Here is a 12,356-nt window from a genome sequence, read left to right on the forward strand (position 1 = left end):
CAGAGCTGCAGGTCGTATCTAATGAAATGCTTTTACCGTGACGTCGTGCAGGGAGTCTGAGAGCAGCGCTGACCCGCGGGTGAATAACGACCTGTAATGTGGGATGAATTAGCTTTTGTGTGCCGAGGCACAGACGATGTCTTACCTGATACAAGCCGTGATCGAGTAAAACAATTTCCGTCTTCTTGCTTTTCGGGCACTTTCTCACCAGCACGTTGCCCGGGTGAGGGTCGCAGTGCACAAAACCGTTCACAAAGATCATCTCGCTGTACATTCTGCCCAGGTATCTGGAGATCTGGAGGTGGACGACAAAATGGAGAAGGACAGACATGTTAAGATGTTAAGATTTAGAACACCATTGAACTGTATATGTGTGTGTCCAATGAATAGCACACTGGACTTCTAGGCCCAGACTTGAGGCCATTCAAAGGTTGTGAGTTTGTGTCCCACCAGAGTTGTGGATTATGTCTTGAAATTACATGTAAGTAGCATAAAATTGCAGTTCCTGACTAGGGCAAGCTGTAGCCTAGTGGCTAAGGTACCTGGATTAAACCTAAGTCACTGGTTTAAACCTCACCATACAGTGTATCACAAAAGTGAGTACACCCCTCACATTTCTGCAAATATTTCATTATATCTTTTCATGGGACAAAACTATAGAAATAAAACTTGGATATAACTTAGAGTAGTCAGTGTACAACTTGTATAGCAGTGTAGATTTACTGTCTTCTGAAAATAACTCAACACACAGCCATTAATGTCTAAATGGCTGGCAACATAAGTGAGTACACCCCACAGTGAACATGTCCAAATTGTGCCCAAAGTGTCAATATTTTGTGTGACCACCATTATTATCCAGCACTGCCTTAACCCTCCTGGGCATGGAATTCACCAGAGCTGCACAGGTTGCTACTGGAATCCTCTTCCACTCCTCCATGATGACATCACAGAGCTGGTGGATGTTAGACACCTTGAACTCCTCCACCTTCCACTTGAGGATGCGCCACAGATGCTCAATTGGGTTTAGTCCATCACCTTTACCTTCAGCTTCCTCAGCAAGGCAGTTGTCATCTTGGAGGTTGTGTTTGGGGTCGTTATCCTGTTGGAAAACTGCCATGAGGCCCAGTTTTCGAAGGGAGGGGATCATGCTCTGTTTCAGAATGTCACAGTACATGTTGGAATTCATGTTTCCCTCAATGAACTGCAGCTCCTCAGTGCCAGCAACACTCATGCAGCCCAAGACCATGATGCTACCACCACCATGCTTGACTGTAGGCAAGATACAGTTGTCTTGGTACTTCTCACAGGGCGCCGCAACACATGCTGGACACCATCTGAGCCAAACAAGTTTATCTTGGTCTCGTCAGACCACAGGGCATTCCAGTAATCCATGTTCTTGGACTGCTTGTCTTCAGCAAACTGTTTGCGGGCTTTCTTGTGCATCAGCTTCCTTCTGGGATGACGACCATGCAGACCGAGTTGATGTAGTGTGCGGCGTATGGTCTGAGCACTGACAGGCTGACCTCCCACGTCTTCAACCTCTGCAGCAATGCTGGCAGCACTCATGTGTCTATTTTTTAAAGCCAACCTCTGGATATGACGCCGAACACGTGGACTCAACTTCTTTGGTCGACCCTGGCGAAGCCTGTTCCGAGTGGAACCTGTCCTGGAAAACCGCTGTATGACCTTGGCCACCATGCTGTAGCTCAGTTTCAGGGTGTTAGCAATCTTCTTATAGCCCAGGCCATCTTTGTGGAGAGCAACAATTCTATTTCTCACATCCTCAGAGAGTTCTTTGCCATGAGGTGCCATGTTGAATATCCAGTGGCCAGTATGGGAGAATTGTACCCAAAACACCAAATTTAACAGCCCTGCTCCCCATTTACACCTGGGACCTTGACACTTGACATCAGGGAGGGACAACGACACATTTGGGCACAATTTGGACATGTTCACTGTGGGGTGTACTCACTTATGTTGCCAGCCATTTAGACATTAATGGCTGTGTGTTGAGTTATTTTCAGAAGACAGTAAATCTACACTGCTATACAAGTTGTACACTGACTAAGTTATATCCAAGTTTCATGTCTATAGTGTTGTCCCATGAAAAGATATAATGAAATATTTGCAGAAATGTGAGGGGTGTACTCACTTTTGTGATACACTGTATACAGGTCCTTCTCAAAAAATTAGCATATTGTGATAAAGTTCATTATTTTCCATAATGTAATGATAAAAATTAAACTTTCATATATTTTAGATTCATTGCACACCAACTGAAATATTTCAGGTCTTTTATTGTTTTAATACTGATGATTTTGGCATACAGCTCATGAAAACCCAAAAAATCTCAAAAAATTAGCATATCATGAAAAGGTTCTCTAAACGAGCTATTAACCTAATCATCTGAATCAACGAATTAACTCTAAACACCTGCAAAAGATTCCTGAGGCTTTTAAAAACTCCCAGCCTGGTTCATTACTCAAAACTGCAATCATGGGTAAGACTGCCGACCTGACTGCTGTCCAGAAGGCCATCATTGACACCCTCAAGCAAGAGGGTAAGACAGAAAGAAATTTCTGAACGAATAGGCTGTTCCCAGAGTGCTGTATCAAGGCACCTCAGTGGGAAGTCTGTGGGAAGGAAAAAGTGTGGCAGAAAACGCTGCACAACGAGAAGAGGTGACCGGACCCTGAGGAAGATTGTGGAGAAGGGCCGATTCCAGACCTTGGGGGACCTGCGGAAGCAGTGGACTGAGTCTGGAAGAGAAACATCCAGAGCCACCGTGCACAGGCGTGTGCAGGAAATGGGCTACAGGTGCCGCATTCCCCAGGTCAAGCCACTTTTGAACCAGAAACAGCGGCAGAAGCGCCTGACCTGGGCTACAGAGAAGCAGCACTGGACTGTTGCTCAGTGGTCCAAAGTACTGTTTTCGGATGAAAGCAAATTTTGCATGTCATTCGGAAATCAAGGTGCCAGAGTCTGGAGGAAGACTGGGGAGAAGGAAATGCCAAAATGCCTGAAGTCCAGTGTCAAGTACCCACAGTCAGTGATGGTCTGGGGTGCCATGTCAGCTGCTGGTGTTGGTCCACTGTGTTTTATCAAGGGCAGGGTCAATGCAGCTAGCTATCAGGAGATTTTGGAGCACTTCATGCTTCCATCTGCTGAAAAGCTTTATGGAGATGAAGATTTCATTTTTCAGCACGACCTGGCACCTGCTCACAGTGCCAAAACCACTGGTGAATGGTTTACTGACCATGGTATTACTGTGCTCAATTGGCCTGCCAACTCTCCTGACCTGAACCCCATAGAGAATCTGTGGGATATTGTGAAGAGAAAGTTGAGAGACACAAGACCCAACACTCTGGATGAGCTTAAGGCCGCTATCGAAGCATCCTGGGCCTCCATAACACCTCAGCAGTGCCACAGGCTGATTGCCTCCATGCCACGCCGCATTGAAGCAGTCATTTCTGCAAAAGGATTCCCGACCAAGTATTGAGTGCATAACTGAACATAATTATTTGAAGGTTGACTTTTTTTGTATTAAAAACACTTTTCTTTTATTGGTCGGATGAAATATGCTAATTTTTTGAGATAGGAATTTTGGGTTTTCATGAGCTGTATGCCAAAATCATCAGTATTAAAACAATAAAAGACCTGAAATATTTCAGTTGGTGTGCAATGAATCTAAAATATATGAAAGTTTAATTTTTATCATTACATTATGGAAAATAATGAACTTTATCACAATATGCTAATTTTTTTAGAAGAACCTGTATATATATATTACATTTACATTTTGGGCATTTATCAGACGCTTTTATCCAAAGCAACTTACAGTACTGTGACAGTATACTGTCTAAGCAATTGAGGGTTAAGGGCCTTGCTCAGGGGCCCAACAGCAGCAACCTGGCAGTGGTGGGACTTGAACCAGCAACCTTTTGATGACTAGTCCAGTACCTTAACCACTAGGCTACAACTGCTCTCTCAAGGAAAAATGTGTGAGGTGTGGAGATGTTTGTGTTCACATTTGTAAGGGCTTGAGGCCGGATTCAAATCGGCAACCCACAGAACCAAGGAGCAGTGCTTTACCACTGCTCTACAGTGTATAACATTGCATTACATTTGAGACAAATGCAAAACAGAAGTTTTGGCCCTAATGTATATACACCTAGTGTACACCACTTAAATGCCTATTCTTGGTGGATTTGTTATAAATAATATGGTTATATTCAAGTAAAGGGAAAACAAATAATCCCAAAAAGATAAAATAATAATAATATTAAGAAGAAAAAAATGTTATAATGATAATAATAATGATAATAACAATAATAATAATAATTAATAATGACAACAATAATAATAAAAATAATAATATTAATAATAATAACAATAATAATAATAATAATAATAATAGTAATAATAATAATTAATAATAATAATAATAACAATAATAATAATTATAGTAGTAATATTAATAATTATTATTATTATTATAATATTGGTAATAATAATAATAATGATAATAATAACAATAATAATAAAAATAATAATAGTAATAATTATAATATTAATATTATTATTAATAATAATAATAACAATAATAATAAAAAGAATAATATTAATATTTATAATAATACAAATAATAATAGTAATAATTATAACATTAATATTAATATTAATAACAATAAATGATACAACCCCGTCTAACCCACAAGTAAATTCCACTAACTTACTAAGAGACACTGACACATATTAGATTCCATGATTTCCATGCGGTATGTTGGAGCCTAGTGATTAAGGTACTGGACTAGTAATCGGAAGGTTGCTGGTTCAAGCCTCACCACTGGCAATTTGCTGCTGTTAAGCCCTTGAGCAAGGCCCTTAACCCTCAACTGATCAGACTGTATACTGTCACAGTACTGTAAGTTGCTTTGGACAAACGTAAATGTAAATAATCGTGAAGTGAAATGTCCAGTGAGCTCACGGTCAAGTACGTTTACCATATATGTCCATATAGTAGAGTAAATGGAGAGTTGTATAAATGTATTTTTCATGAAACATGTTCTTGCTTCCAGAGATGGACATGCTACATTAGTGACAGGACCAAGTGTGTTTATAACAAAACAATCCGGAGTAATTATTCCACCCACACAGCAGCTCTGAGAAAACGTCGTGATAAGCATCTGCACTACAGTGTGTAATGGCGGGACTGTAGAACAGCGTATGTAAATGTCACGGCAGTGAACGCTGAGCGAACAAGACCGCCGTCCTTTCAAACGTCACTCACTCCGCCCGGTGTCACGTTACAATTTCACTGCTTTGTTCTGAAAATCAAATCTAACTGAGTCTGAACAAACAATAATACAGAACATTTTTCTTCTACAGCAGTGAGCTGATTCATACAGCTGGTATTGTGAGGAGAGTTCTACTGGGACAGAGAGGGTGTGTACAGACACACACACACACACACACACACACACACACAGATAGGAACTGTTTTATTGTGATGTTTATGTAAAAACATAAATAATCATTAAGTGGTGATGCATGTTTGGTTTGTTTATGTGATAAACTCAGACTTGTTAATAATTTAAAAATCTGAATCAACAGTGACTCCCATAAAACTGTCTGCTGTGTACATGTAGTACAAACATCACAGTAAATGAGACAGGAATACCAGACTGGAATTCAGACAGCAGTAAAAAATGAGCGATTCCTGCTTCTGGGAAGTAGTGCAAATTTTTTAACAATAATAATAACAGTAAACATTTAAAGTTGGAAAATTCTCTTAAAAATAAATAAAGGCCTTGTTCAAGGGCCCAACAGTGGCAAGCTGGCAGATGTGGGGCTTGAACCAGCAACCTTCCGATTACTAGACCTGTTCCTTTATCACTGAGCTACTTCTGTCCTGACTACTAACCTTAAACTGTAGAGCTAGAACTACTAACCTAAACTTTAGACCTACCACCCTAATTTAGTATTTATTTAATTTGTAAATAAAGTAAATAAAAAAAACCATAAAAACTAAACTACAGTATATATATACAGTGTATCACAAAAGTGAGTACACCCCTCACATTTCTGCAAATATTTCATTATATCTTTTCATGGGACAACACTATAGAAATAAAACTTGGATATAACTTAGAGTAGTCAGTGTACAACTTGTATAGCAGTGTAGATTTACTGTCTTCTGAAAATAACTCAACACACAGCCATTAATGTCTAAATGGCTGGCAACATAAGTGAGTACACCCCACAGTGAACATGTCCAAATTGTGCCCAAAGTGTCAATATTTTGTGTGACCACCATTATTATCCAGCACTGCCTTAACCCTCCTGGGCATGGAATTCACCAGAGCTGCACAGGTTGCTACTGGAATCCTCTTCCACTCCTCCATGATGACATCACGGAGCTGGTGGATGTTAGACACCTTGAACTCCTCCACCTTCCACTTGAGGATGCGCCACAGGTGCTCAATTGGGTTTAGTCCATCACCTTTACCTTCAGCTTCCTCAGCAAGGCAGTTGTCATCTTGGAGGTTGTGTTTGGGGTCGTTATCCTGTTGGAAAACTGCCATGAGGCCCAGTTTTCGAAGGGAGGGGATCATGCTCTGTTTCAGAATGTCACAGTACATGTTGGAATTCATGTTTCCCTCAATGAACTGCAGCTCCCCAGTGCCAGCAACACTCATGCAGCCCAAGACCATGATGCTACCACCACCATGCTTGACTGTAGGCAAGATACAGTTGTCTTGGTACTTCTCACCAGGGCGCCGCCACACATGCTAGACACCATCTGAGCCTAACAAGTTTATCTTGGTCTCGTCAGACCACAGGGCATTCCAGTAATCCATGTTCTTGGACTGCTTGTCTTCAGCAAACTGTTTGCGGGCTTTCTTGTGCGTCAGCTTCCTTCTGGGATGATGACCATGCAGACCGAGTTGATGCAGTGTGCGGCGTATGGTCTGAGCACTGACAGGCTGACCTCCCACGTCTTCAACCTCTGCAGCAATGCTGGCAGCACTCATGTGTCTATTTTTTAAAGCCAACCTCTGGATATGACGCCGAACACGTGGACTCAACTTCTTTGGTCGACCCTGGTGAAGCCTGTTCCGAGTGGAACCTGTCCTGGAAAACCACTGTATGACCTTGGCCACCGTGCTGTAGCTCAGTTTCAGGGTGTTAGCAATCTTCTTATAGCCCAGGCCATCTTTGTGGAGAGCAACAATTCTATTTCTCACATCCTCAGAGAGTTCTTTGCCATGAGGTGCCATGTTGAATATCCAGTGGCCAGTATGAGAGAATTGTACCCAAAACACCAAATGTAACAGCCCTGCTCCCCATTTACACCTGGGACCTTGACACATGAAACCAGGGAGGGACAACGACACATTTGGGCACAATTTGGACATGTTCACTGTGGGGTGTACTCACTTATGTTGCCAGCCATTTAGACATTAATGGCTGTGTGTTGAGTTATTTTCAGAAGACAATAAATCTACACTGCTATACAAGCTGTACACTGACCACTCTAAGTTATATCCAAGTGTCATGTCTATAGTGTTGTCCCATGAAAAGATATAATGAAATATTTGCAGAAATGTGAGGGGTGTACTCACTTTTGTGATACACTGTATATAGAATCTGCTGCCACATAGTCGCATAAAGTAACAAAGCTCCCTAACAAAGTGCTGCCTATAAGGCTTTAATAGATTTTGTTTGAGGTAACAGGAACACAATTTTGGTGTGATATAAAAAACAATCCTTCAAAACATCCCGAAACGTCCCATTTTTAAAGCATTTAAACCAGATGTTGATTTGCCTAGGAATCGACTTAATTTTTATGTTTGTTTGTTTATTAGGATTTTAACGTCATGTTTTACACTTTGGTTACATTCATGACTACATTGGTTACATTCATGACAATCCAAATTGTGTTCCACTCACTGTGTAAGTCGCTTTGGATAAAAGCGTCTGCTAAATGCTAAAAATGTAAATGTAAATGTAAATGACAGGAACGGTAGTTACTCATTACACAAGATTCATCAGTTCACAAGGTTATATCAAACACAGTCATGGACAATTTTGTATCTCCAATTCACCTCACTTGCACGTCTTTGGACTGTGGGAGAAAACCCACGCGGACGCGGGGAGAACATGCAAACTTCACACAGAAAGGACCCGGACCGCCCAACCCGAGGATCGAACCTAGGACCTTCTTGCTGTGAGGCGACAGTGCTACCCACTTAGCCACCGTGCCGCCCTCAACTAAATTTTTACAATCCAAATTCTAAACTTCAGTCAAAAGAGCAATTGTTTGATACAATTCAGTATTTTCTCAGTAACTGTAAATGTTCAGGGTTTAAAACAGCAAAGTAGCTCAAAACAATCAAATTTCGTCATTCACGCTTCAGAACAGGGGTGTAAGATTTTGTCTTATGTATCCACACAAGAAACACTGTAATACAACCAAACATGACATTAAAATCCTAAATAATACATTACATTTAAATTAAATAAATTAAATATTTATTAATGAGTTATTTTGTTTATTTCTGACAGCAGTGGTTTTCTCTGTGACATCCTGTCACCAAAAACATTGTTTTGCACAGTGTTCTCATGTGCATTATAATTTTGCTATAATCAACACTGAGTTTGGGTGTAAGTGGTGAGTTAGAAATGTAGATGAGACTGGACTGTTACCAAACTCTGGGTTTACTGTTTACCAAACGGTTTACTGTTCATACAACCAACTAATTGGGATGAATGTTTTTGGTCTAGCTTCTTCTGTATTATCAAATTATTATTCATAAAATTATAAGTCATAAAATCCAATTTTAGCTGTTTCTTGGTGCTGCTGTGATTTAATCCCTGCAAATACATAATGCTACATCAGTGTAGCGTGTAATAGCAAAGCATAAACATCATTTACATAACGTAGAACATTATTATGCACATTATAATCATTTGACCTTAACAGAGGTTGTTCAGTCAGACACACTGAGAACTGTGATTAAACTTTTGACCAAAACCTCCAGAGTTTGGTTATTAGGAATTATAAACACCTGTCAGACACACAGAAATTAGGATTTCCCATGAACTCCATATACATTCATCCAACAACCAGACCAAAATGAATTACACTTTATCTTTGGGAACAGGGGGCTTATTCTTACTCTTGCTCTCGTGGAAGACGGTCGCACTCTCCCTCCTCCCTTATCTGTCCTGCTTGGCCTCTCCTGTATCGTACTGTCTCGTCTACTCTACTCTACAGAGATTTTCTCAGCACAGCTCCTCAAAGAACAAATTATGGAATTGGTTAAATGGTCTCTGAATGCTATTGACACCATCTTCTCATCGAGAAGTTCGGGTTCGGGGGAACCCACATGCCCCGATGGAACGCAGATGGCAGGATACGCGACGGACTCGTGGGGGAAGTGGAGAGTCGTGTGCCTGGCACCTCTTTCGTTGGAGGACGTAGAGGATGTTTACCTATTCGGAACTTTCGGGGTTTCTGCTGATTGGTTTAGGCTTAGCCCTGCTGTATCTGGAAATTAAAAAAGTTGGGTCAGTTGTCAACGGTCCCAAGGAACTGCCCAATTTGATTGATATGGTGGGTAGAGCTGTTGGAACTCAGACTGTGGTTATTAATCGCAACATGGATTCCATTTTGGAGATACTAACGGCTTTGCGAAATGAGATGGATCAGAGACGCATTAATTCTGTGAGTTCTTGTTAAATTTGTATTAGGGCTCAGACAAAACAACATGTCATTTCTGCACTTGGCTCCCACTGTTATCATCAACGACCTTGGTGATAAGAAAATTCCTCCAGAGGATCTGCTGCAAAGCACCCTACCCTCCTCCACTGGCTGGTTCATTCGGGGCAGTAAGAGAGCTGTCAACAACCATGTCATCGTGAACTTTATACAGACTTTTTCTTGCTGCACGAAATGAGTCAGAACTTTATTTCCCCAACCCCCAACCGAACGTTTTCCACTCTTAGCTTAATTCCACCAACACGGCAGGACAGGTCTGTAGTGCGCGCTGGTTTGGCTGCGAATCACCAGATGGCTGCTTGTCGCAGTTGGTTACTCTTCATCCCCTCATCCCTACTAGTGGCTGGTCGTGTGACTATGTTATGTTTTGTTTACATGTGCTTGTGTGCTGTAAGGAGCTTTTTTTCATGTTACCATAGTGGGCTCCTCAGGGAGCACAATCTGGTTGCTGGTTTTTTTTTTATCTCCTATCCTCCCAATGTGTTTATTATTCTTGTTTCTTATCCCCCCCCCTGTCATATTGAATGTTTAGACGGGTGGATGGCAAATTTCGCTGTAATTGTACTTGTTGCAATTTATAGTGACAATAAAGTTTTACTACTACTACTATATCCCAGCCAGAGATGTTCACAAGTCACAAAATACGAGTCTGAGTCAGGCTAGAGTCTGAGTCAAGTCACGAGTCAATATAATACACACAAAATATATATTGGAAATGTAGCGTAGAAATAAACTAATAATTTGTAAGTTCAGATAAAAAACAACAACAGATTAGCGACTGTATTTTGCCGTTTTACTTCGTGCCTTTACTTTCCTAGTCATTGTGCAAATGAATGTAATTTCCGTAACAAGAAGGTACCAGTTAAAAGCTTCAACTGATACGTTTTGTTTTCATTCATAATTCATTTAATTTCATAAATCACGGCACAGCGGCCAAAATCCAAAACACAGCAAAAAAAATCATAACCACTGCTTACCTTAGCTTATGTTCTTCCAGAGGCTATTACATTTATAAGCGTGTGTCCCATGAAGTAAAACACAAACTCGTTAGAAAGCCAATCAAGCGTTTCATTACCACGTCATCTGTGTGACGCAAACTGAATAAATGCAAATAACAGCATTTCTTACTAAACATTACAGTCAGAAGGTCTGATTGGTTCAGAAAGCAGTCTTTCAAGAATTAGGAATAAGAATAAGAACTTTCAATTCTGTAGGAGCGTTCCATTCACCCCAGTTGTTCCTGTGAAGTGCTCTACGTAGGGTATTCCACCATTTTAAGTGAGATTCCAATGAAAATGTTCAAATGAAGTGTAGGGAGTAGGGAGCGACGCTTCATCACTAGGCCGGAAGCTGACTGTAACATTTACCTATTGTGTGTGCTGCGGGTTAAGATGGCTGAAGCGTTATTAGAGAGCAGAAAATGACACAATCAGAATGTCCCAGCACATCTTAAGTCTTATCCACTTTAGAGAGTGAATATGGAAAGATGCTTTAGGGGTAAATCTAAATCTGGGTAAAAAAAAGAATTGGGGAAAAACAGATCTTTTAAGATTTAGTCTGGACTAGGCCTGAATCCGGTTACAATCAGCTCTGTATGTTAAAAGTGTGCAACAGTAGTGTCAGTTGTCCTTAATTTATCCGTCGTAAGCTCCGAGCTTGAAGTGATGCATGCTGGGATGTGGTAGGAGCCTGAAGGTCTGATTGAGCATGCAGAGGCTGGAAGAGGAGTTTTCGTATGCTAATAAACACTCTGGAATGCAGCTTATAAGGACCTCATCAACAACCAACGGCCTTGGAGAAAAAGCAGCCAGACGTCCAGACGCATTAGTACTCTGAGGACACGCTAACACAGATTAATAGAACCGTGTGGAAATGAACGTGCCGTGGACGAGATGAGATGCCCGGGCTGATCCAAAGTATGCTCAGTCCAGTCTCATCTAAATTTCTAACTCACCACTTACACCCAAACTCAGTGCTTTTCCTTGCCATACTTGCACAGTTCTGTAAAGCTGCTTTGAGACAATGTTCATTGTAAAATGCGCTATATAAATACATTTGACTTGACTTTACAAAGTCTCAGCGTCTTATTAAATACATTTAGATCTGATCTCTGCTGAATTTATTTTTTGAAAGTTATTTGTGCATGCTGGTCCGATCAATATTCAAACACCCAGCAGAACAATGTAAAGTTATCATAGACAAAAGAACTGCCATTATTTAACTTGGTACCAATTCACTTACAGGTATTGTGCAAAGGCTGCATGTTGCCTACTGACAGCTTTAGAATTGTTGGCAAGTTGGATAAAAAGGGTAATAACTAAGGCCCTACCTAAGTCACGGCAATGAATAAGCCTTTTCCTTTTAATGTTTTTTACAAAATAGTTTGTACATGAACACTACCTAATTACTAAGTTCAAGTGCTTTAGTCACACCTACTGCTAACAGATTATAAAATTCAAATCTTAGGGCGCATTCACATGAGAAGCAACAAAGCCACTTTTGCGTCGGCTGTGCCGTCATTTTCTATGGAATGTCCCTGAGCTGTGCACCGTTTTTTTGCGCTTGCCGTGAC

At 40.8% G+C, this 12,356-nt stretch overlaps 1 protein-coding gene across 1 annotated transcript in view; it reads right to left on the minus strand.

The window, feature by feature from the left end:
- adck1 (aarF domain containing kinase 1) overlaps nucleotides 1-12,356 on the minus strand; it is a 202,791-nt gene that overhangs the window by 44,160 nt on the left and 146,275 nt on the right. Inside the window, exon 7 of the mRNA XM_063007546.1 lies at nucleotides 146-295. Within this exon, the coding sequence (XP_062863616.1) occupies nucleotides 146-295 (150 nt within the window). The remainder of the gene's footprint in view (nucleotides 1-145; nucleotides 296-12,356) is intronic.

The sequence above is a fragment of the Trichomycterus rosablanca genome, chromosome 13, assembly GCF_030014385.1.
Source record: "Trichomycterus rosablanca isolate fTriRos1 chromosome 13, fTriRos1.hap1, whole genome shotgun sequence".
NCBI classification, from domain to species: Eukaryota; Metazoa; Chordata; class Actinopteri; order Siluriformes; family Trichomycteridae; genus Trichomycterus; species Trichomycterus rosablanca.